Source organism: Myxocyprinus asiaticus, chromosome 45 (assembly GCF_019703515.2).
Source record: "Myxocyprinus asiaticus isolate MX2 ecotype Aquarium Trade chromosome 45, UBuf_Myxa_2, whole genome shotgun sequence".
In the NCBI taxonomy this organism is placed as follows: Eukaryota; Metazoa; Chordata; class Actinopteri; order Cypriniformes; family Catostomidae; genus Myxocyprinus; species Myxocyprinus asiaticus.
The window spans coordinates 103056-130471 of NC_059388.1; the positions used below are offsets into that span (position 1 = coordinate 103056).

The window sequence follows — 27416 nt, forward strand, 5'->3', positions numbered from 1 at the left end:
GTCCAGTGTGTGCTTTGCGCATCTACTTGGATCACACGCAGAGCTTAAGACGCTCTGAGCAGCACTTCGTCTGCTTCGGTGGACAGCGGAAAGGGAACACTGTCTCCAAACAGAGGCTTTCCCACTGGATCGTGGATGCCATCGCCTTGGCATACCAGACCCAGGCCGTGCCCGCCCCTTTGGGAATACAAGCACACTTTACAAGGAGTGTGGCATCCTCATGGGCACTGGCCAATGGCACCTCTCTTTCAGACATCAGCAGAGCAGCCGGCTGGGCAACACCGAATACCTTCGCGAGATATCCGGGTTGAGCCGGTCTCATCCCGTGTTTTGTCAGGTACGAACAGGTAAGTTTGGTAATGCAGGACAGCTGGCCGAGTGTACCGTTTGCATATAGACGTGCGCTCTTTCTCCCATGTGAGTTCACGAACCGTGAACCCTAGATGTCCATCCTCCCTAGCCCTGTGGCTCACAAATTCAGCGGAGGAATTCACAGCCGGACCCAGTACGTGTGTTAATATACTGTACTGGGATAGGTGCTCCACAGGTGCTGGTTACTCCGGTAATCCCCTGTGATGTATTCTCCGCGCTACGGTCTCCCTGTCAGCAGACCCGCGTCTCCCTTGGGCAGAGCTCTCTCTGCCCTGGTTGCTGTGTTTGTAGAGCTCCTCCCCTTCAAGTTAGGACCTACCACTGCGCCTCTTCCATGTGCGGCTGGTGAGCCCACGTGACGTATTGCCACATGTTACCTCTCCTTCGGGCAGGATGTGGTCTCCGTGGGGTCTTTTCCCACTGAAAGAATAGGAAAGGAAAAGAACACCTTCCCCGGCGCATATATTGAGCGTTAAAAAGCCCCAGCCGAGTAACTAAAAACTCTGTGGAGAGAAAATATATAGAGAAAAGGCCGCGGCTGGCGCGGCCTGCTCCCATACTAGATATGTCTCTTCCCCCCCTCTGGGATGTGGGGAACTATACAATGATTTTTGGGGCATTGGGGGAGGCTACGTGCAGTCTGAGTGCATCTGCTATTACGCACGCAGTAGCCTGCTTGCACCTGCATTGGCAGTTCACGTAACACAGTTCAGCTAGTTGTGGCATTTTGTATAGGGACCCCTAGTGTCACTACATCGACACAATGTCGAGTGAGTGACAGATAGGGAACATCTCGGTTATTTTCGTAACCTCCATTCCCTGATGGAGGGAACGAGACGTTGTGTCCCTCTTGCCACAATGCTGTACTACCCGCTGAAATGTCCGGGACCTTGTCTCGGCTCCTCAGCACAAAACCTGAATGAGTGGATGCATTCCAGCTCCTTTTATACCCGTATGTCCTGGGGAGTGGCATGCAAATTCCATTTGCCAATTCTCATTGGCCTCTTCTCAAAGATCTGAGGTGTTTGGGGCTCCCAAGAGCGACCCCCTAGTGTCACTACATCAACACAACGTCTCGTTCCCTCCATCAGGGAACGGAAGTTATGACAGTAACCGAGACGTTTTTGTTTACAGTCATATTTGATGTCTTTAACATCAAACTGCTGTTTTTAACATTTTAGTATTCTAACATCTGCAAAATGTTACTCACTTTCACCATAAATGTTTAAATAAATAAACTCCTCTATTTGTTTCCTTTTCATTGTTGCACAATGCTGTCTTCAAGTAACACACCTAAAAAGGATCCCCCAAATAGTTAGCAACATTTTTTTTTTTTTTTTTTTTTTAGTAATGAGGTCAGGTAATGTAATGTATGTATGTAGTAATGTATGTTCTGATTTTATGCAAGAACAGTCAATAAAAAAAATGTAAAACATCAATTTCATAATTTGTGAAATAAAACTAGCTACTTTTCATGTTATGTTAATTTTATGTTAGATAATATTGTATCACCACTACAGAATAATTTGTGCCTCTGTTACTTTAAAATAAGTAGTGGGAAACCAAAGTGTACCCTTTTTGAGTGAAGTGCCAGATTACAATCTTATGACAAATTGGGTATCCAGTTTCACCTAAGCTGTCCATGTCTTGAGCTTTCTAATATGCAGTGAGCTCTTCTTGTAATTGTCATGAATTTGAAATGTGAACTTCACCAAATGGGTAAAATGACAAATGGAAATGAATTGTGGACCTGGAACCAGCGTGCAGACATAGCTGTAGAGGTAAGTGAAGCCATCAGGTGTGTGCAGTACCGTGGTATTGCAGTTTCCAGATATTTGCTACAACACAAGGAACACACAAACATTCTACAGACACCAATCTAAAACACTCTTTTCTCATACCTTATATTTTCTAAAGAAACTATCAGAAATTCTGCAAAATATCTGCATTATTACTCAAATATATTTACTTGAGGTAGGACATGGATTAGTCATCTTTTGTCACTTTTCAGTATATATACAGTGCCTTGCAAAAGTATTCAGACCCCTGACCAATTCTCTCATATTACCGAATTACAAATGGTACATTGAAATTTCATTCTGATTGATATTTTATTTTAAAACACTGAAACTCAAACTCAGTTATTGTAAGGTGACATTGTTTTTTGTTGGGAAATATTTTTATGAAAAATAAAAAACTGAAGTATTCAACCCCCACACATTAATATTTGGTCGAGACACCTTTTGCTGCAATTACTGCTTTAAATCTTTTGGGGTACATATGTACCAGCTTTGCACACAGTGATGAAGTGATTTTGGCCCATTCTTCTCGGCAGATTTGCTCCAGGTTGGTTGGGTGACGCTTGTGGACTGCAATTTACGAATAGTGCCACAGATTCTCAATAGGATTGAGATCAGGACTTTGACTGGGCCACTGTAGGACATTTATCTTTTTGTTCTTGAGCCACTCCAATGTTGCTTTGGCCTTGTGCTTGGGATCATTATCATGCTGAAAGGTGAATTTCCTCCCAAGCTTCAGTTTTTAAGCAGACCGAAGCAGGTTCTCTTGCAGTATTTCCCTATATTTTGCGTCATCCATTCTTCCTTTAATTCTAACAAGATGCCCAGTCCCTGCTGATGAGAAGCATCCCCACAGCATGATGTTGCCACCACCATACTTCACTGTAGGGATGGTGTGTCTTGAGGCATAGGAAGTGTTAGGTTTGCACCACACATAGCGCTTTGAGTTTTGGCCAAAAAGCTCTATCTTGCTCTCATCTGACCACAAAACCTTCTCCCACATCGCAGCTGAGTCACTCACATGCTTTCTGGCAAACTCCAGACGTGCTTTCAGATGGTACTTTTTGAGTAATGGCTTCTTTCTTGTCACCCTCCCATACAGGCCAGCGTTATGCAGTGCTCTTGATATGGTTGACTTGTGCACCATTACTCCACTTCCAGCCACTGAACTCTGTAGCTCCTTCAAAGTGATTGTTGGCCTCTCTGTGGCTTCTCTCACAAGTCTCCTTTTTGTTAGAGTGCTGAGTTTTGAGGGACGGCCTTTTCTTGGCAGTGCCTGGGTGGTGTGGTGCAGCTTCCACTTCCTGATTATTGATTCAACTGTGCTCACTGGGATATCCAAACATTTGGAGATTATTTTGTACCCTTTCCCGAATCTATGCATTTTTATTACTTTATCTATAACTTCTGTGGAATGCATTTTCCATCAGATTCACAGCCTGACCAATGATCCTTCAACATGTGTTTTTTTTATCCAGAAAATGTGATAACAACTTTAATGATTCACAGGTGGATGCCAATGGTAAAGTAACTGTGTCCTCATTAGGGCAACTTCTTTCATCGGTGTAACCTGGCAGCTTCCACAGCACAGGGGTTGAATACTTATGCAAGCAAGATATTTCAGTTTTTTTTTTTAATGTTTTTTATTTCCCAACATAAAACCAATGTCACCTAACAATAATTGATTGAGTCCCTGTGTTTTAAAATAAAATTTCAAACAGAATGAAATTTCCTTGCACCATTTGTAATTCAGTAATATGAGAGAATTGGTCAGGGGTCTGAATACTTTTGCAAGGCACTCTCTCTCTCTCTCTCTCTCTCTCTCTCTCTATATATATATATATATATATATATATACCACTTAGATGTAAGGATGCAAAATGCAAGTTTTATGGTGCAATGATCCACTGTAAAAAAATATTTTCTCAGGCTAAAAAAGCTAAATATGTGCTTCATGTGTTAACATCTAAATTAACTGGTTTAATTCAAGTCAAAATAATTTAACCATGGAGTATACTATGGAGGATTTCTTTTTAATTTTTTTCTTTAAACATTAACAAAATACCATTATTGAGCCAGTACATTTAAAATAATAACTGTGTTCAAAGCCTCACTAGTTTATGTTACCCTGAGTCATGCATACATATATCAAACAATCATATACTTTCACACAGAAGCGCAGTGCCAAAGCACAACTGACTTAAAAAAACAAAACATAATAATGTTCCTCCGTAAGTATTTTGCAATTTTATGTTTCAACCATGTTGACAGAAAGTCAGCAATTCCATAGTGTCCCTTTAAAATGACTAAATCAACCTGAATACAGTAAATTACACCAAGAAATTTTAAGTGTCAGATGTAGAAATGGAACCTTAAGGTAACAAATGCATGTAACCATTTTTAACATCGTAAATTACACAGCGTTTTTAAACTCAGAATGGGGCAAACACTAACATAAGCATCTACAATAACTACTAAATTATAGGTTTGCATGTAGTTAAAAATTGTAATGTAGTAATAAATGTTCTGCAAAGTCCTGCTGACCCTTAATCAATATTTGTGTACGTACATTAGTGTACGCTGTAAACAGCCAGCTGTCTCACAAAAGACTATAAATTCCACCAAAATTCCCTTGAGATGCAGTAGATATACAACTATCTTAGTGTCAATCTTACTGTTTCCATGAAAGGTCTTATATCACATTGTTTCCACGATTTAGGACTGAGAACATGGCACTTGGTCTCAAGGATGTCTAAATCCAGATAATAGACCTTTCCAGCTAGATCCTACAACACATGAAAGTGGAAATGAGCAAAAATTCTAGCAAAATCTAAAAATAAGAGCAATGGTTTGAAAGTGTATAACAATATTCCAGAATATTTGCCATGTTTTTTTAGGGAAATCTTTATCAGTACAAAGAAAAAACTGGATGAAATATGACTTGTGTTTTTAATAATTAATTTGATAATTTGAGTAAATCTCCTAATGTTGTGTTTGCATTTTCACTGGTAAAAATAACATCACTGCTTACCAACCTGTGGATGAACCTGGACGTTTGAGATTCTATTAAGGGCAAATTTGTAGCCTGTTTGTCTGTCTTCATTTATGTATGTGACAGCCAGTCGCGACAACTTCTCCACAATCTTGTCATTGCAAGGAACATGAATTAAATTTGTCCCCAAGACACACAAAATGTCTGAGGTCAGAATAATCAAAATCAGATTTAACATCTCTCTTTCTTATTGAAATTACTGTTTTGCATGAAATAAGCAGTTTTGTTTCTGAATGCAATTTAGCATCCATTTATACCAGGAGATGAATGTGACTTTGGATTCAGGTTTGATAAAGATTAACAGAATGATCAATTTGTTTCCTCGTACAGCAGTAGTGTAAATAATGCCTGTGTCATAGTACAGCAGGGGTACTTATCTTTGGAAAACTCAGGGGCCACAAAGCTGGATCCCTATAGCCTTGAGGGCCACATTCTTAATTTTTCTTAATAGTAATTCTTCTATATATGTTTTATACTGTGTATATATATACACACACACAGTACCGTGCAAAAGTTTTAGGCACTTGTGAAAAATGTTGCATAGTGAGGATGTCTTCAAAAATAATGACATAAATAGTTTTCATTTATCACTTCATGTCATACAAAGTCCGGTAAACATAAAAAAGCTAAATCAATATTTGGTGTGACCATCTTTGCCTTTAAAACAGCACCAATTCTCCTAGGTACACCTAGATGCAGTTTTCTTGGTTGTTGGTAGATAGGATGTACCAAGCTTCAAGACTGACATGATGTTCAGAGGGGGGCTTTGTGGGAGCCATGACATCTGTTGCAGGGCTCTCTGTTCTTCGATTCTAATCTTTTCTATTTGCAAAAGAAATGTTTGTGAGTTTAACATTTATATTTCCTATTGACACACTAAAGCTGAAGATATAAATAACCATTTTAAGACAAAGACTTTTGCACAGTACTGTATATGGCTATGTATATCTATATATCTATATCTATATCTATATCTATCTATCTATCTATCTATCTATCTATATATATATATATATATATATATATATATATATATATATATATATACACACACACACACATACTGGTGGCCAAAAGTTTGGAATAATGTACAGATTACAAACTGGTACTTTAATTCACCAAAGTGGCATTCAGCTGATCACAAGGTATAGTCAGGACATTACTGATGTAAAAAACAGCATCATCACTATTTGAAAAAAGTCATTTTTGATCAAATCTAGACAGGCCCCATTTTCAACAGCCATCACTCCAACAGCTTTTCCTTGAGTAATCATGCTAATTTGGTACTAGAAAATCCCTTGCCATTATATCAAACACTGCTGAAAGCTATTTGGTTCTTTAAATGAAGGTTAACATTGTCTTTGTGTTTGTTTTTGAGTTGCCACAGTAAACAATAGACTGGCATGTCTTAAGGTCAATATTAGGTCAAAAATGGCACAAAAGAAACAGCTTTCTCTAGAAACTCATCAGTCAGTCATTGTTTTGAGGAATGAAGGCTATACAATGCTTGAAATTGGCAAAAAACTGAAGATGTCATACAAAGGTGTACACTACAGTCTTCAAAGACAAAGGACAACTGGCTCTAACAAGGACAGAAAGAGATGTGGAAGACCAGATGTACAACTAAACAAGAGGATAAGTACATCAGAGTCTCTAGTTTGAGAAATAGACGCCTCACATGTCCTCAGCTGACAGCTTCATTGAATTCTATCCGCTCAACACCAGTTTCATGTACAACAGTAAAGAGAAGACTCAGGGGTGCAGGCCTTATGGGAAGAATTGCAAAGAAAAAGACATGTTTGAAACAGAAAAACAAAAAGGTTAGAGTGGGCAAAGAAACAGACATTGGACAACAGATAATTGGAAAAGAGTGTTATGGATCTTAACCCCATTAAGCTTTTGTGGGATCAGCTAGACTGTAAGGTGCGTGAGAAGCGCCCGACAAGACAGCCACATCTATGGCAAGTTTTACAGGAAGTGTGGGATGAAATGTCACCTGAGTATCAGGACAAACTGACAGCTAGAATGCCAAGGATCTGCAAAGGATTTTTTGATGAGAACTCTTTGAAGTAGTTTAAGAAGTTCTGAATTTATTTTCCAAATTGTAATAGTAATTTTTCATGTAATTTTTTTTGTAATTAACATTTTTATTGATTCATGTGCATGACAGTGAAAAAAAAAAAAAAAAACTCAACACATATATAATGAATCAACATTTTAGATTTAAACCCTACTAATACAATCCCACCCTGACCCCTAACGAACACCCCTGTGGTCCCACATAACACACACATAATCCAAAAAAATAATATATATATATATATATATATATATATATATATATACACATATATATATACACACACTACACACAAAATATATATACACATACATACACATATACATATATATATATATATATATATATATATATATATATATATATATACATACACACATATACATATACACAAATAAATAAAATAATAAACTTACATGATTAAACTACACTCTCCACATCCCCTCCCCGAGATTCCCCCCAAAAAACTAAATATTTGCCCCATTTTTTTGCAAATAAGTCCCTCAACCCCAGCCTTCTACTTACCGCCTCTTCAAATGCAGCTACCCTCCCCATTTCCACACACCACTCTGAAAAAGAGGGTGCTCCATTTGACTTCCAACCCCTTAAAATTACTTGTCTGCCGATCATGAGACTGGTCATGACCCAATTTTTTATATGATTGTCGCCTAAATGTATGACCGCTCCATCACCCAAAATACAGAGTCTGGGACACAGCAAAACCTGAGTGTTCAAAATGTCGCACAAATACCTCTGAACCCTAAACCAAAATTCCTGGATCTTAACACACCCCCAAAAGACATGGGTAGTGTCTCCAACTTCTGACTGGCATCGCCAGCAAGTGGGTGTGTCTTTAAGACCAAGCCTATATAATCTAGAGGGGGTCCAATAAAATCTATGTAAAATCTTAAAGTGCATAAGGCAAACCCTTGCATCTCTAGATACAGACTTGATATTTTTAAGAATCTTATTCCACACTCCATCCTCCAATACCAAATTAAAATCTTTTTCCCATACTCTCTTGAGAGAAGTCAAGGCTCCATCCCCCAGACTCTGAATTAGTAGGGAGTAATACACTGATGCTTCATGGCCTTTTCCAAAAGCAGCAATCACCTCTCCCAAAGCACCTGCTGCTTTACAGGGGTGCATGCCACTCCCAAAAATAGTGCAGAGTAAGTGGCAAAGCTGTAAATACTTATAAAACTGAGATCTGGGAATGCCATAATGTTGAACCAAATTTTCAAAAGGTCTCAATACTCCACCCTCATATAGGTCACCAAGTGCATTAACCCCCCTCACAATCCAATCTGACCAACAAAAAGGGGACTTATTAATACATAGTTTAGGGTTACGCAATATGCTTGAGGCTGCGTTTAAATAAATATCCGAATTAAAAACTCTGGACACTTTTGTCCATATCGAGTGCAAATGTAAAATAACAGGGTGTGACTTAACCTCTCTGGCTAGTTTGATTGAAAGGCTTTGCAGTGGCAAGATAGGGGCAAGAACTTCCTTTTCTATACAAAACCAGGGAGGGGCTCTCTCAGGTGGAAGCGACCAATAAGCCAAATGTCTAAGACCGAACGCGTAATAATAAAACAAAATCTTGGGTAGGCCTAGCCCTCCTTTGTCAATCGGCCTATGTAATTTATTGAAATTTAACCTAGGTCACTTACCATTCCAAATAAAGGACTTCGCTATGCTATCAAATTGCTTGAAATAAGAGAGGGGACATCTACAGGGAGAGACTGGAGCAGGTAGTTGAATTTTGGAATACAATTCATTTTAATAACATTAACCTTCCCAATCACAAGCCCACCTGTCCACATCGCTCGAAAACCTTTTAATTAAAGGGTCAAAATTAACTCTAACTAAATCAGACAAATTTGCTGGGAATAAAATCCCCAAATACTTAATTCCCTGTTTGGGCCACTGGAAGGTGCCCGGCTGGAAAGCCGTTTCTGGGCAGTACGCTGTCAGTGCCAAAGCTTCGGATTTGGACCAATTGACTTTGTATCCTGAGAACTTGGAAAAGGAATTAATAATTCTGTGGAGGCAAGGCATAGATCTAGTAGGTTCAGAGACAAATAATAAAATATCATCTGCATAAAGCAGAAGCCACACCTCCCGCTGTCACCCCTGTAAAATCATCCTCCTTTCTTATCGCAGCTGCTAATGGTTCCAGGGCAAGACAGAACAATAATGGGGAAAGAGGGCAACCCTGCATTGTGCCCCTATCCAGAGTAAAATAATCTGAAATGAATCCATTTGTTTATACCGCTGCTACAGGGTGTTAATAAAGTAAAGTAATCCAACCAATAAATGTACTCCCGAACCCATACATTTCCAAAATCTTAAAAAGATAATCCCATTCTACCATATCAAATGCCTTTTCAGCATCAAGTGAGATGGCAGTGACCGGAGATTGTTCATTCGCCACTGACCACATGATATTGATGAGACGCCTGATGTTATCAGAAGAGCTACGGCCCCGAATAAATCCCACCTGATCTATATGTATAAGAGATGTCATAACCTTACTTAATCGGTTAGCCAAAATTTTTGACAATATTTTTACATCTAGTTGGATCAGGGAAATTGGACGGTAACTTCTACACTCGCTTGGATCTTTGTCCTTTTTAAGAATCAGACTGATCTGGGCTTGTGTCATGGTTGGAGGAAGTTTTCCCTTCTTTAATGATTCAGTATAAACTTCTAACAAAAGTGGGGCCAGTTCTGTCGCATAGGATCTAAAAAATTCTGCGGCAAAACCATCTGGCCCCAGAGCCTTTCCAGTAGGTAGGGACTTAATTACCTCATTTAGCTCCTCCAAGGTTATCTCAGAGTCAAGAGTTTTTTTGCTCAGTTGTCAGTTTAGGAAGCTCTAATGGTTCCACAAAGTTTCTAATATCTTCATCAGTAGACGAAGATGTGGAACTATAAAGATCAATATAGAATTCCTTAAAGGCATTATTAATATCAATGGCTGAGGTAAATATTTCACCACCAGCAGATTTCACTGAGGGAATAGTAGAAAAAAACTCTCTCTGCTTTATATATCTAGCCAAAAGCTTCCCTGCTTTGTCACCCGATTCAAAGTATGACTGTCTTGCCCTGAATAACCAAAACTCCACTTTCCACGACAAAATAGTATTATATCTGTATTTCAATCGGGTCAATTCTCTGAGGCCATCAGATGACATACGGTGCTTCAGCTCTGCCTCTGCACTTTTAATATTTCCTTCCAACTCCACAAGTTCTCGTGCTTTGGATTTTTTGATGAATGAGGCATACTGTATGATCTGACCCCTAAGAACCGCTTTAAGTGCCTACCAAGCCACGCCCACAGAGGATACTGAGGACCAGTTGGTCTCCATATAAACATTGATTTCAGTCTTTAACATTTGTTGGAAATCAGGATTTTGCAGAAGGGTTACATTATGGCGCCAACTATATGATTTCTTTTTCTCTATATATGGCATCACCTCTAAAATCACCAGGGCATGATCCGAGACTAAAATGTTTCCAATTGATCAATCAACAACAGATGAAATTAGGGATTTGGATATAAAAAAAAAAATCTATTCTAGAATAAATCTTATGGACTGATGAAAAAAATGTATAGTCCCTACCAGATAGGTTCAAAAGTCTCTAAATATCTGTAAGACCAAGATTTTTACACATCCTGTGAAGTGTCAGTGTTGCTCTAGGGGGCTTACACACTTTTGCTTCACTATGATCAAGGACTGAATCCATCAAAAGATTAAAGTCTCCTCCCAATATTATATCATGAGGGGTGCCAGTGGTTTGCAACATCCCTTCAAGATCTATAAAAAGCCCTGATCATCAGCGTTAGGTGCGTAAATATTAGCCAAAATCAACCTTTGCCCTTGAATTTCAGCTAAAACAATATTTACTCTTCCTAATTTATCTTTAATCTGTTTGAGAAATTTGAATTGTAAATGTTTATTAATCAATATAATGACTCCCTTGCTCTTACTTGATCCAACACTAAAGAAAACATGCCCACCCCATATCTTCCAAAATTTTTCAGCTTCCTGCGGGGAGAGATGTGTTTCTTGAAGAAACACCATATCATATTTCTTACGTTTAAGAAAAGAAATAACCTTCCTTCTTTTTATGGGGTGCCCCAACCCATTCACATTCCATGTGGAGAGAGACAATCCGCTCATATTAACATTTGACATATTGATATAATAAAAAAAAACTGTGTGTCAAAAACAAAATTATACAGACCACATTCCCCATTAGTGAAACAATCAACCCCCGAACATCCCCCCGAACAAAACAAACAAAAAAAAGAAAAACATGCGCATTAACCCCGTGCACGACAGCGCCAACCGGCGACAATCCCTCTAAACTCAAAAGGTCCATGAACGCCCACGAGTCCCTGCAACAACTTTGCCATCGGATTGCTCAATTTTGCCTCACAAATTTGTAAGGCAAAATTACATAACAGAAAATACATTGTAAAATAAACCCAGTCAATAGGAAGAATGAACACAAAGGACATGTAGATTAATTCACAGAACTGTCTCAAAGGTGTGATCTTCCACAAAACAAATTCCAGCTGATATAAAACCGTTCAGATACCTCGGTCAGACAAACAAATGTTCAGTGAGCCAGCTGTTATGAGTTCAACGGATGACGTATTCATTCCAATGTCCCGTAAAAAAATTTAAAAAAAATTAAAATAACTCAAAACAAACTACAGCCAGCAGGAGGAATAAGCACAAAGAATGAACAGAAGGAGTGTTATTCAATAGAACAAGCTCCAGCCGCTAGGCGGAACCAATACAAAAAGAAACAAAACAGGCATCCCGGTTCCCTGGATGATCGAGTCAATTCACTCGGAGGCTGCATAAACGTATATACAATGACTTACACAATCCGTCAGTTTTATAAAAGACATCCTTTGTGTGAGCATGTAGATATTTTAGATATTTTGTGGTCATCCGTGGTGTCCACTCTCAAACTGGCCGGGAACTTCAATGCAAATGTAATCTTCCATCAATGCAAAAGTTTCTTTAAGGAAAAGTGTTATTCACAAAACAAGCTCCAGCCACTAGGCGGAGCCAACACAAAAAACCCAAAATTTCGCCCAACTTCCTCAAGAGTTGGGTACAGCGAGTCAGGCCCACTCACATGGGAAACATCCAATGGTTTACTCAGTCATTGATTCTATAAAAGACATTGCCAGATTTGGACATGTGAATACTTTGCGACCGACCTTCGTTTCTATTCTCAGTTGGCAGGAAACATCAGAGCAAACGAGATCTTTTTCTGATGTAAGAGTTGCTTACATTCCTTGAACCGATCGCGTTTCTCTCTTGTCGAACTCGCAAAGTCTGGGAACAAGAAAACATTATGGTTCTTCCAAGAAAACTTCCCTTTGCTCCTCGCCTGGCGCAACACAAGATCTTTATCGGATGATCTCAGAAATCTGTCCAGAATCGATCTGGGCCTGTCTCCCTCAGCAGATCTGTGAGCCGGCACTCTGTGAGCTCGCTCGATTTCCAGCTTGTGGCCTGTTATGTCGAGCAGACTCGGGAAGAGCTCGTCCAGGAATTTCACCATATCTCTGCCCTCCTCATGCTCAGGAATTCCAACAATTCGAACGTTATTCCTGCGGCTTCTATTTTCAAAATCTTCAAGCTTTTCAAGGAGATGTTCCAAATCAACTTTGGTCGCGGGTGGATTAGCGGTTAATTCCCTCTAATTAATTCACTCAAGATGGCGCTGAGTATGGCTGCTGCGTTGCGAGCTCCGACACAACATAGCAATGTTTTGTTTGTTTTGTTCACAATTCTTATGTTTTTTGTCTTGGATGTTGTCTGCCTTATTGTCTACGACAGACAAACACTTTTGGACATTGGTTCAGCGATCTCACACTGAAAACCGGATTTCACATTCCTCAATGCCGACCCGCTGTTTACAAACACGCAAGCGGAGCCCTTTGTCTGGGCAGCACGACCGCGGAAACACAGGAGGAAAAGGGGAAACAGAGCCGGCGTTCTCATCAGATTAAGACGCCACGCAAATCGACCCCCGCTACCCACTATTCTACTGGCAAATGTTCAGTCTCTGGATAACAAGCTCTGCGAGCTGAAAGCGCGGATCTCTTTCCAACGAGAGACGAGGGACTGCTGCATTATATGCCTTACAGAAACTTGGATGTCTGCGGAGATTCCAGACTCAGCCATTGAACCCGCAGGGTTCTCCGTGCACCGAGCGGACAGAGCGAAAGACCTCTCAGGTAAAACTAGTGGAGGTGGTGTATGTTTTATGATCAACAAATCCTGGTGTGATCAGGGGAACGTACATTCTATCAAGTCTTTCTGTTCTCCTGATCTGGAATTTCTTATGCTTCTGTGTCGACCATTCTGGCTACCGAGGGAATTCACAGCGGTCATTATCACTGCTGTGTACATCCCGCCACAAGCCGACACAGACCGGGCACTCAAGGAACTGTATGGGAGTATAAGTGAGCAGGAAACCACGCACCCTGAGGCCGCGTTCATTGTGACCGGGGACTTTAATAAAGCCAGTTTAAAATCAGTCGCACCAAAATATCACCAGCACATTAGTTTCAACACACGAGGGGACCGGGTTTTGGACCATTGCTACTTTCCATTCCGGGATGGCTACAAATCCCTCCCCTGCCCACCCTTTGGCAAATCGGACCACTCTTCCATTATGCTTCTGCCCGCTTACAGGCAGAAATTGAAACAGGAAGCACCCACCCTCAGAACGATCCAGTGCTGGTCGGACCAATCAGACTCTATGCTACAAGACTGTTTTGATCACACGGACTGGGAGATGTTCCGGTCCGCCTCTGATGACGACATCGAGCTTTACGCTGATAGCGTAATGTGTTTCATCAGAACGTGCGAAGAGGAAGTGATTCCGACCAGAACTGTAAGAATCTATCCGAATCAGAAGCCATGGATCAGTAGTGATGTTCGCGTGGCACTTAATGTGCGGACCTCCACTTTTAATTCCGGGAACGCGGAGGAGCATAAACAAGTCAGAACCGCAAAACGCCAGTACAGGAGCAAGATTGAAGGACAGTTTAACACCACCAACTCTAGAAGCATGTGGCAGGGAATTAACATCATCACGGACTTTAAAGGGAATAAAAACTCCACCATGAACACCGCTGCCTCTCTACCGGATGAGCTAAATACTTTTTATGCTCGTTTCGAGGGAAATAACACCGCCCTCGCGGAGAGAGCTCTCGTGGCTGAAGCTACAGAGGTTAGTTCACTCTCCGTCTCTGTAGCGGATGTAACCCGATCCTTCCGACGGGTGAATATCCGCAAAGCCGCGGGCCCAGACGGCATTCCGGGCCGCGTCATCACAGCGTGCGCGAACCAGCTGGCTGGTGTTTTTACGGACATTTTCAACCTTTCCCTCTCTTTGTCTGTAGTCCCCACATGCTTTAAAACATCCACCATTGTGCCTGTACCAAAACAATCAAAAATAACTTGTTTAAATGACTGGCGTCCTGTTGCTCTGACCCCCATCATCAGCAAATGTTTTGAGAGACTAATCAGAGATTACATCTGCTCTGTATTGCCACTCAATCTTGACCCGCTGCAGTTTGCTTACCGTAACAACCGCTCCACTGATGATGCCATTGCATCTACAATACACACTGCTCTCTCCCACCTGGAAAAAAAGAACACTTATGTGAGAATGCTGTTTGTAGACTACAGCTCAGCATTCAACACCATAGTGCACTCCAAGCTAGATGAGAAACTCCGGGCTCTGGGCTTAAACAGCTCGCTGTGCAGCTGGATCCTGGGCTTCCTGTCAAACAGACGCCAGGTGGTTAGAATAGGCAGCAACATCTCCTCATCACTAACCCTCAACACTGGAGCCCCGCAGGGCTGTGTTCTCAGCCCACTACTGTATTCCTTGTACACACATGACTGTGTGGCAACACATAGCTCCAATGCCATCATTAAGTTTGCTGATGACACGACGGTGGTAGGTCTGATCACTGACAATGATGAAACAGCCTACAGAGAGGAGGTGCACACTCTGACACACTGGTGTCAGGAGCACAACCTCTCCCTCAACGTCAGTAAGACAAAGGAGCTTGTGGTGGACTTCAGAAGAAAAGACAGAGAACACAGTCCCATCACCATCAATGGAGCACCAGTGGAGAGAGTCAGCAGCTTCAAGTTCCTGGGTGTCCACATCACTGAGGAACTCACATGGTCCGTCCACACTGAAGTCATTGTGAAGAAGGCTCATCAGCTCCTCTTCTTCCTGAGATGGCTGAGGAAGTTTGGAATGAACCGCCACATCCTCACATGGTTCTACACCTGCACTGTGGAGAGCATCCTGACTGGCTGTATCTCCGCCTGGTACAGCAATAGCACCGCCCACAACCGCAAAGCACTGCAAAGGGTGGTGTGAACTGCCAGACACATCATCGGGGGTGAGCTTCCCTCCCTCCAGGAAATATATACAAGGCGGTGTGTGAAAAAAGCTCGGAGGATCATCAGAGACTCCAGCCACCCGAGCCATGGGCTGTTCTCACTGCTACCATGAGGTAGGCGGTATCGCAGCATCAGGACCCGCACCAGCCGACTCCATGATAGCTTCTTCCCCCAAGCAATCAGACTTCTGAACTCTTGATCTCCCACGATCAAAATACATCAGCACTGCACTTTATTACCCTTACTCTTATATCTCACACCGGACTGTCATAAATTATATTATTATTATTATATTATGTTCTCTCTTAACAACTGACTATCAACCGACAGCCTGAATGTCAATACAGTACAATACTGTACATTCTCTCTCTCTCTCTCTCTCTCTCTCTCTCTATATATATATATATATACTTTTTTAAATATATTTTTATTTTTATTGAATAATGTGTATCTATATAGCAAAAAAAAAAAAAAAAAGAGAATTGTTTACTGTACAGTGTATGTTATTATTTGTATATTGTTGAGTGTAATTATGTGTATAACAGATGTTTAAATTGTGTTGTGTTAATTTGATGTTATTGTAAATTGGTATATGTCTCATCACTGTCACGACTGCTATGCTGATCAGAACTGCACCCAAGAATTTCACACACCATTGCACTTGTGTATATGGCTGTGTGACAATAAAGTGATTTGATTTTGATTTTTTTTATTTGATTTTGAACATTAGGTGTCTCATAAATATCATGTGGTCAGTGGTGAATGATCAGACCCTGGTCACTGCCATCTAACTTGATGCGGAAAAGGTGTTTGATATGGTAGAATGGGATTATCTTTTTAAGATTTTGGAAATATATGGGTTCAGGAATACTTTTATTGGATGGATTACGTTGCTTTATAGACACCCGGTAGCGGTGGTACAAACAAATGGATTAATTTCAGATTATTTTACTCTGGATAGGGGTACCCGGCAGGGTTGCCCTCTTTCCCCATTATTGTTCTGTCTTGCCCTGGAACCATTAGCAGCCGCGATAAGACAGGAGGATAATTTTCCAGGGGTGGTGGCGGGAGGTATGGCACATATGTTTTTGCTTTAAGCATATGATATTTTATTATTCGTCTCTGACCCCACTAGATCAGTGCGTTACCTCCACAGAATTATTAATTCCTTTTCTAAGTTCTCAGGATACAGAGTCAGTTGGTCTAAATCCGAAGCTTTGTCTCTGACAGCGTACTGCCCAGTAACGGCTTTTCAGCCGGGTGCCTTTCAGAGTTAATTTTGACCCCTTAATAAAAAGGTTTTTGAGCGATGTGGGCAGGTGAGCTTCATTACATTTATCTATGATTGGGAAGGTTAATGTTATTAAAATGAATTGTATTCCAAAATTCAACTACCTGCTACAGTCTCTCCCTGTAGATGTCCCGCTCTCTTATTTCAAGCAATTTGATAGTGTAGCAAAGTGCTTCATTTGCAACGGTAAACTTCCCAGATTACATTTCAATAAGTTACACAGGCCGATTGACAAAGGTGGGCTAGGGCTACCCAAGATTTTATTTTATTATTATGCATTTGGTCTCAGACATTTGGCTCATTGGTCACTTCCACCTGAGAGAGCCCCTGGCTTTATATCGAACAGAAAGTTCTTGCCCCTATTTTACCATTGCAAAGCCTTTCTATTAAACTAACAGGAGAAGTTATGTCACACCCCTTTATCTCGCATTTGCAATCTGTATGGACAAAAGTGTCCAGAGTGTTTAATTCGGACATTTATTTAAATGTTGCCTCAAGTATATGGCGGAACCCAAAATTACGTATTAATAAGTCCCCTTTCTGTTGGTCAGAGTGGATTGTGAGGGAGGTTAATACGCTCAGTGACCTATATGAGAGTGGAGTATTGAGATCTTTTGAAAATATGGTTCAACATTTTAGGATTCCCAGATCTCAGTTTTATAGATATTTACAGCTGCACCACCTGCTCTGTACTATTTTTGGGAGTAGCATACACCCCCCTAAAGTGGCAGATACTCTGGAAGTGGTGATTACTGCTTTTGGAAAGGTCACGAGACATCAGTGTATTACTCCCTGTTAATTCAAAGTCTGGGGGACGGAGCTTCAACTTCTCTCAACAGACTATGGGAGAAAGATATAACTTGGTATTGGAGGAGGGAGTGTGGGCTAGGATTCTATACAAGTCTGCATCTAAAGATGCAAGGGTGCGCAATTTAAAATTTTGCATCGATGCTATTGGACCCCCTCTAGATTGTATACAGGGTTGGGAGGGTTACTTTTGAAATGTATTCCACTACAGATTACAGAATACATGCTGTAAAATGTAATTTGTAATGTATTCTGTTAGATTACTCAAGGTCAGTAATGTATTCTAAATACTTTGGATTATTTCTTCAGCACTGGTAGATTTTTTTCACTTGTTTTGACTATAAAAACTCTGCCAGTACAGTAAGACAAAATACACATGTTAAAAATACATTCTCTAAAAAACGAAGTTTTTAAATATCTTATGCAGTGTTGTTTCTAAAACAAGATCAATCAAATTTATCTTGTTTTAAGAATTTTTTGATATTTTTTACAGGAAAACAATAAAAAAATTATTAACAAGAATATGATTTTTGCCCTAATATCAAAGGTCTCACTAGAAAAAAGATATTATGATGCAATGTGAATTTTCTTGATAAAAAAAACATGATCGTGCCTGGTAACATGTGCATGTAAAATGGCTAGAAATAGCATTTTATCTTAGCATAAAGCTGACAGTTTGCACAAGGTTTATTTCTATTTCTTCTGCTCCAAACTTACTTCAAACTTACTTCTCTGTCTGCTCGTATGAATGTAACACATCATAAGAAAGTGTTTCACCGCTGTTCAAATGCACTTTGGATCGCATCATTTATATGTATAAATGTTTTTCATCTGAAAGGACTAAATATTAAATGAAACAAATGACAATAAAATGCAAAGTAATCTCTTCAGTAATCTAAATACTTTTTGAATGTAACTGTATTCTAATTACCAATGATTTAAATTGTAACTGTAGTGGAATACAGTTACTTATATTTTGTATTTTAAATACGTAATCCCGTCACATGTATCCCATTACTCCCCAACCCTGCACATACACATGCATGATGCAACACACAAGCAAACCTGTATATTCACACTGAAAAGAAACAAGCTTTCAAATACACTATCAAATCTGTCTGCAAATGTGTTTGTATTTAATATTCTTTTTCTGTCTTTCACACCAACACAAACACAGGTAAACAAGCATACTGTACACATACATGCCACACACAGCCAAGCAGGTTGTAGACAACAGGCGGACACACACACACCGGAAGATACGACTACAGCATATTTGAGATAAGAAAGTTAATTTGCATATTTAGAAATGCATTGGATCTCTTTAGCCAAGTTGCTGTCTTTGTCATATTGCTGTAATTGTGTTATTGTTTTCAGTCAATATTAAAGTACTAAAAGAGCTATTAGTGTCACATTTGTTTTTTTTCCACGGGTTTGATTGGTTTAAGAAAGTAACTTCAAAGTAAAGTAATTAGTAATCTAATTACAATTTTCCAAAAAGTAATTAGTAATCAGTAGTGGATTACTTTTTTGAAAATAACTTGCCCAACACTGGTAAGAGCCCTGTTATGTGACACTTTCACTCATTGATTAAAGTAATCATGGCTGACTGTGAATGTTTCTACAATGGCATCTGAAACTGAAAACTATTGATTTTAAATGATGCTGCATCCACATCACGAGGTGTTACTGTAAGTCCAAGATGTCATATTAAAGCACCTTTAATGTATATTTATAACCCTGAACTAGCATTAAACATGGGAAAAGTGTTTAAATGTCAGTAATCTATCAGAAATAAGTAAGAGCAGACCCTTAAATGAACACATTTCTGAGATATTTGTGAAAATGGTATTTTATTGTAACAAAATTGTGAAGTCTTTTGCGGCTTTTATTTTAACGCAACAGGGCGTTAAGCGGAAGTACTGTTGCAGGAAGTACAAAGGTGACGCTTCCGGAAATAGATCGCAGGCAGTTGAAGAAGCTAACAGTTTTTATATGATGAATTCATCTGATTATCAAAGATTAATCCGCAATCGACTGAACTGACGGATCAGTCAATAATCGGACGGATGTGATCGCTTAATAATGAAGTGATGGAACTGATGCTCTTCATCTGTTTTTACATCATCATCATCATCAATAATAATAATAATAATAATAACAATAATACAACACACACGGATGATCTGCGCCCTTCTCCAACTGGACTGTAGTCGCTGAATGGACAGACATCATCTTCCAGACGGTGATATAAAACACTGTATGAAATGATCAGTGTGTTCTTCACATGTTACTGAGATGTCGGTGTTCAGTGAGTTTGTGGCTCCGCCGGAGTGTCCGGTGTTCGAGCCCAGCTGGCAGGACTTCAGTGACCCGTTCGGATTCATTCATAAAATCAGAGAGATCGCCGAGAACACTGGCATCTGCAAGATCAGACCGCCACAGGTACATAAACACTCATTTTTAACACGTTAAAACTCAAGATATGTCCTCACAAACACTCACTTCCATGATAGCACACGTACATTACCTTGATGTGTGTGTTTATATCTGGAAGATGTATTTTTTTACGTTGTTTGCTCATCTACAATACGTCTATAAGACGTTAGATTGTGATGCTTTCCAGACGAAACACTCTTAAACAGACATCTCAGAGATGCACATGTGCTCTCTGGGAATCTAATTATCATCTGTTAAACATCTTAAAAAGATCGGTTTTTACAAACAGTCTAAATCATAAACGTCTTAAAGACATCTGATGAATGTCTTATTGACATCCAAGACATACTTATTGACATTCGCCGTATAGACGTTTTATAGATGAACAAATAACGTTAAAAAAATACGTCTTCCAGATGCAGACACACATCAAATAGATGTCTGGGTGATGTACTTGTGTTATCAGGGTTATTACATCATAATACTATAGAGTAGATTAATTTTACAATATATTCAAATATTTTTTTTATTTTGTGCTAAACAATGATGAAACAGATAAAAATCAGTTTGTCATTTTTTGTTATTGTGTTATTAATAATTTAAAGTGAATGTTGTTAAATGTGTCAATGATGACATTTTTGTCAGGATCGAATAAATTATTCAGAAATACATTAGAAATGCAGTTCACACAAAACAGTTACTGAATACAGCTCTTTTATGATGAACATGTTTTTAATTTCTAAGTTCAGAGTCATTTTAATATTTAAAATCAAAAGCAATCAAAAGTTACAGCTTACAAAATAATTTATCCTAGTTGCCTAAAACGTGTCCATGTGTCCAAAAGCCTCTCCAAACAAATAGAACAGAATAATTGTACATGAGAACTAATTACACATGCTAACACAACAGTGACTAAAGGTTTGCATAGCATGCAGACATGATTTTAGTAATGAGATTTCACAGAATGAGTTTCATTCTGTGTCATTTGAGTCATCGAGTCAGTGTCATGTATTTGGCGCCATCTCCTGGTGGCCATTTGTGACATTGTGCTTCATGTGGATTATCTAATGATCTATGCATCTCATTACCTTGTGTGTGCGCTCATTTGAAAGATAATCGCCTCCTCTAAGTAATGGTATGATATTTTATGTTCCGTTTTTTGAAGTTATAAGTGAAATGTGGCATATAAGCAAAATTTTTTATTTATTTATTTTTTATTTAACATTTTTTACAATGAATTGTAAACATATATATAGGCATATAAGCAACATTAACATAATTGTCAAAGACATAAACTTAGCTATTACTTACAAGAGGTAGACAGATACAGGGTTTTTCCTGCATAGAGAATTATGAGGCGGCCGCCTCCATCAAATTTCATGCTGCCTCCGACTGTCGACGAAACTCAGGCAGGCAGTCAAGTGCACAAATAGACCCCAAGTGGTGCTCAAGCACCCGGCCTCTTTCACTAGATAAGTGCCCTTTTTGCAAGTCATTTCTTATTTTTTTATGTATATTTTAGTTTTAATTTAAATTTGGCCCTTGGCATCAATTCTCAATTAAACGTGTGCCTGACATCTGCATTTAAGTTGTAATTCTGCGAGACCACACAAGCCCCTGCCTCTCTTTGACATTCTGTGTCACAGCCTCCACACAACACCGAAGTCCACCTGACCAGCCTTCATTTGTGACAGCCAGGTAAAGATAATGTTTGCCCTAAACTTCAACATTGCCACTGCTGTGAAATTAAACCACTATATAAAAATCTCCATAGAGCCAGCAGAACTTAGGCAATAGCCCTCCATTAAGCTTAACAACAAGCAAGCTAATCAGGCGTTGGCTCAAAATAACGTCGTGCAGGGTCGGGAATGCCCCCAAAATTCAATATTTGAATTGCTCCTGTTTGAGTTGTTTTTTTATATTGATAATATAGCCAATCCTCTGTGGTCACTAGAGGCGCCGGCGGGATCACCTGACTTTTTCCCTGATAACAGCAGAAAGAAGTACTCCGTCATATTTGGTCATACAGATAAGAGTAAGACATCATTCGAAACTAGAATGGGTTTACTTTTATTTGTGTACACTTACAATAACAGCAAAACCTTGTGGTTTTGTAAAATAAAGAAATCATACAGGATGCGCTTTCTGCCGTCTCGGTCTCCGTGAACTTCTGTCTGGAGCGCGTCACGAAAATGAACCGAAACTCAGCGTATACTTGCCTCGCAGACATGAGAAATATGTCTATAGAAAGCTTGAATTGTCTACTTTTAAATAGGGCTGCCCCCGACCAAAGATTTTCCTAGTCGACTAGTAGTCGTTAGTTTAAGCCATTAGTCGACTAGTCGCACGTTTATGATATTAATTTAATTACTTATATATTTTTTTGGGCGGGCATCAGAAAATGGTTTGAGTTCCAGGGCTGAGAAAGCATGTTATAAGTAACATTGCTAACACTGTTCTACATTACAGAGAAATACTAAACCGTAATAATGAGAGTAATAAGCGCACGCACGAAGCGAGCCGCAGCGACACCGGCAAAAGCGGTAATGATCCTGAATGTGTCGGAAAAACCAGCAAGCAGACTGTCCGGACATTACTTAATTTATAGAGAGAAATGCACATTAGGATTGTGCCGACAGACGATGATCTCGGGGATCCACGATGGTCAGAGTGATCCCCGATGCTTTTAACCATGTCAAGACCATATTTGCCTCATTTTCCCATTAATGTATTAAATTATTAATATTATTAATTATTATTATTAGGCTATTATTATTATCAAATTAATATTACAAATGATTTGCCCGTAGACACACAGACACTTGAAGAAACACTTTATTATATTATTAAGAACAGATGACAGAAAAGCCGTCTATGCGCATGTATGACACGCCGATACGGAGGCGTGCAGTCTCGTGGAACACGCGCATGTAAAGGGTTCTCACTCTTTCTTTGTTTCTGTCTTCTGAACATTTTTTGCAAGAACAGTATCGTCTAAGAGTGCTGCAAATGACCTCAGACATCTCAGATCAGGAGGTGTTTTGAGTTCAGTTCACTTTATTTCCACAGAACAGTTCATTGTGAACGCAACTCTATACATCTGTGATTAAAACATAAAATAATAAAAAAAACACCTCGAACCATGATTTATATTTCAGTGATTATTATCATCATTATTATTTTTACATTTATAACTGTTTTTATGTCTTTATTTGTGTAAGTAATTTTCTGCCATGATGTTAAGACGGATTCTTGCCTGACGGTAAATGGAAAGGTGTGTGTGTGTGTATATATATATATATATATATATATATATATATATATATATATATATATATATATATATATATATATATATATATATATATATGTGTGTGTGTGTGTATATATATATATATATATATATATATATATATATATATGTGTGTGTGTATATATATATGTGTGTGTGTATATATATATATATATATATATATATATATATATATATATATATATATATATATATATGTGTGTGTGTGTGTGTGTGTGTGTATATATATATATATATATATATATATATATATATATATATAATTCTTTTATCACGTCATTATTTTAATTGCTTTTTCATTTCGTTTGGAGTGCAATTTGAATTTAGAAATGTATTTGATTTTAAGTTTTTCGTTTTTTTTAATAAATTAATTAAATTTTCAATGCAAAATCACTAAAGCAAGAATATTCTCCGATCCCTCAGCCCAGGGGTTGCCGATGTAGTTGGATATTGCAATATATATATATATATCGTGAATGAGGGAACAAAACGAATGTATTCACACACATGATGTATTTTCCCAAACATCGAAATAGAAAGTAGAGAATGCACAGATGAAGTAGGTTCTTTGCCAGAGAGATGTTGCCCTTCACAACTGTCTTTCAAAAAGTTGAACACACATTTTAATTGCACTTATTTTTTTCCAGTTTCATTTGAATTTTTAGTTAAAATAAATAAAAAATAAAGTTCTATGTTTGAAATCAAGGTGTCTTGCTTTATTGTGTAGGCTTAACCTTAACCCTGCTTAACGAAAATTACCCCATAGTACCACCTAGCGTCCAACCAGCACTAATACCGGTGTTCGTTGTTTTTATGTGGAGTTTTTTTCTGCGACCAACGACCAATCAAAACTTGGTCGACAAAGATTCTTCTCATCAACTAACCTTTGGTAGACTATCAGAGGGCAGCCCTACTTTTAAATGAACCAATTTAAATTGAAAACAAATATTCTCTGATTGTGTAATCTGTATGAAAACAACGAGAGGTACAGTCTTTCCCGTTTGAGCTCATTATAATTTTTGGAAGAAGACACGCTGTGAATTTACCTCAGAAGAAGAGCGTGATCCGATACGGCCTTTCTAACACAAAAAGTGTCCCACAAAAGTTAATTTTGTGAGCAAAAACTGGAGTCTACAAAATCTTTTATGTGTTTCATGGCCTTATTTCAGTGACTTAAAAATGACTAACCATGCATAATCTTGATTTTCTCAAAAATGCAAACAGGTACATCTCATGTTTGGAGGCACTTGTTACAATGCTGAGAAAGTGATGCAGTTTATTTATTCATTTTGTGAATTATTCATGCTTGACATGATGACTACAATCATGTCAACTGTATCTGGGCAAAATTTTGTATTGCTATCTCAAAGCAAGTTTTGGCATTTGGAACCAAGGTAGCCTTTTTATCAAACAGGTGACCTGAGGGTTTTACTGAACCTAAGATCTACTTACATTTGTAAATGCCACAATAAACCAGAAACATAATTACATAGAATAAGAACAAGTAATAAGATCCAGCACTGTTTCAGTTGTGCGCATGGTAAATCAAGACCTCTCAATCTAAGCGATCAGTCCAATCCAAGCTGTAAAACAGTGGCCGATTGGTCTCTACACATCGTCCCTTCCCACCATACCTACCCACATACCTGAGATCAGAGATGATCTTATTATCGGTTTTAGAGATTAATCAAGTTTGCTGTTTGTTAACTATAAATGAACACATTAGCTGTTATGTTGTATTTAATTAATTTAATGTTGAACAGGTTAGCTTTTTTAATTAAATATGTTATAAGTTGATAATTGTCATTTTCTTCAATCATCTAATTATTAGAACACCTAAAATATGTTGCTTAAGTGTTTGCTTCAGCCAGTGAAAGGCATGGTACAAGTGTATGTGTGCACATGATCAGGCCTCATTTTGAGCCAGGAAAAGCCCTGCCGATATATTGGTTTTAATGATTAATCAGTGCCGATAGTTGCTTTTGGAACTATCGGTTATCATCAAAAATGTAAGCTGATAGTTGCCGATAGTTTTTATTTTTTATTTTAATTTTTTATTCCTACAATATAACAGCAGCCTCTAGAAGTGAAATACAAAACAATTACTGACACCTTGCGTGGATTTATTATATCTACATCTTTCATCATTGATAATATTCATCCATATTTTTATCCTCACTTCAATGCATATTTTGTTATTTTGATTAGATAAATCAACAAGTATTCTAAATTGAAGCAAGAGCATGCAAAGAAAAATGCGACTATATAGAAACGTGTCCTGCGGCACATACATCATGTCTCCAACATCTCAATACTAATTTTAAAAAACTCACCTAGTGATATATAAAATCCTTAATCTGGTGAATATAGGCTATAAAAGCTTAATTTGGTCAATACTTAAATATAGAGCATTCTAAATAAGCCAATTCTCCATCATTTCAAAATAAGAGTCCTGAAATAAATTTGTAATAAATTAAAAATTTATAGTAATAAGTATTTTAAAATGTTCCTGGGTATTATTGGGATTTGGTTGCACAATAGACTGAATCTGGAATTTTGTTCATATTGGACTCTTGTAGCCTCTTTCTGTGCCTGTCGTAGTAAGGAAAGATTAAGAAAAGTTTTTAACATTCTCTAAATCTATTTTTAAAAACTATCGACCGATAAATCAGTTATCGGCTTATTTAACCACCTTAGTTATCATATCGGCAAAATCCACTATCGGCTGACCTCTATTACTCGCTATAGTTTTTGTCTGTGAGTAAAACAAATAGGCTGGTTGCATTCTCATTTTTGAGAGCTTTCCAACAACATAAGACGCATGGCTATTTGATGAGTTTGATGTTTTTACTGATTGCAATAATATGTACAGTGCAATTTTTAAAAATAAATTATCAAAATGTAACGCTTCTGATTTGTCAGCAAATTTCAAAGCACTTAAAATTCAAAGTCATAATGCCTACATGCACTGGAAGGTAGAGCTTCTAAGCTTTCAAACAAGACCTATTTTGTGTGATGATCAAGACTGTATTTATTTATTTATTTATTTGTCTTAAATCCCATGTGCAGTTTATTTTGCAATTAAAAATCCCAACAATAACCATAAACCAAAAAAACAAATTTGGTCCATAACTGTAAACAAGCTGGAAATACAAGCCTGAGGACTCTTAGTTTGAAAAGGGTTGTGCTCCCAGCTCACACAAACAATAGGGGGAAGAAAACATGTAGTCTTTCACAGGGCTCCAGACTGCGATTAAAATGGTCACAAATGCGACCAAAAATAATTTATTGCAACTGTAATTTAAAATCTAGTCGCCATTGGCAACAGTCGGGTTGTGTGCGTTCATATGCAGTTTTGTCAGATATCATCTTGTGAGTTATTGAATACATGTATAGGGTGCCAGTGTGTCACGCGCCACTATTCACCCATTCTGTTTCTGACGAGCTAGCTGCACCACACGCAACAACAAACCCAGCGCAAGAGAGTCGTGACCAAATGACTCTTTTGAACCAGATCTTTTTCATGAATCACCCGAAAAGAACTGAGTGTTTGAACTCAGGAGCTCAGGTTAGCAGTTTGAATCAGATTCACTTTCTCAGCGAATCAGCCGTCAGTGAGCTCACATCTGGGAGTGCAGACATTTCAAAATAAGAGTCCCATGTGTATTTCGGGCTTCTTTATAATTAAAAGTCCCGTATTGTGTAATTATTGATTGGGATTGGAGTAGCACAATAAACTGCATCTAGGATTTCATTCAATTTGCACTCTTGTAGTCTCTGTGTCTGGGCCAT

General features: G+C 38.5%; 2 protein-coding genes across 3 annotated transcripts in view; one reads left to right on the forward strand and one right to left on the reverse strand.

Annotated features, from left to right (window-relative positions):
• si:ch211-262h13.5 (uncharacterized protein LOC571127 homolog) overlaps nucleotides 1-5448 on the reverse strand; it is a 99379-nt gene extending 93931 nt beyond the window's left edge. The window contains exons 1-3 of the mRNA XM_051688769.1: nucleotides 5207-5448; nucleotides 4847-4957; nucleotides 2123-2210 (exon numbers count right to left, since the gene is read on the reverse strand). Of these exons, the coding sequence (XP_051544729.1) occupies nucleotides 2123-2210; nucleotides 4847-4957; nucleotides 5207-5401 (394 nt within the window). The 5' untranslated portion in view covers nucleotides 5402-5448. The remainder of the gene's footprint in view (nucleotides 1-2122; nucleotides 2211-4846; nucleotides 4958-5206) is intronic.
• A 14366-nt stretch (nucleotides 5449-19814) lies between these two features.
• The window catches only part of LOC127435307 (lysine-specific demethylase 5A-like), an 80740-nt gene continuing 73138 nt past the window's right edge, over nucleotides 19815-27416 (forward strand). For both annotated transcript variants that reach the window (XM_051688676.1, XM_051688678.1), the window contains exon 1: nucleotides 19815-20317. In XM_051688676.1, coding sequence (XP_051544636.1) covers nucleotides 20171-20317 — 147 coding nt within the window. In that variant the 5' untranslated portion in view covers nucleotides 19815-20170. The remainder of the gene's footprint in view (nucleotides 20318-27416) is intronic.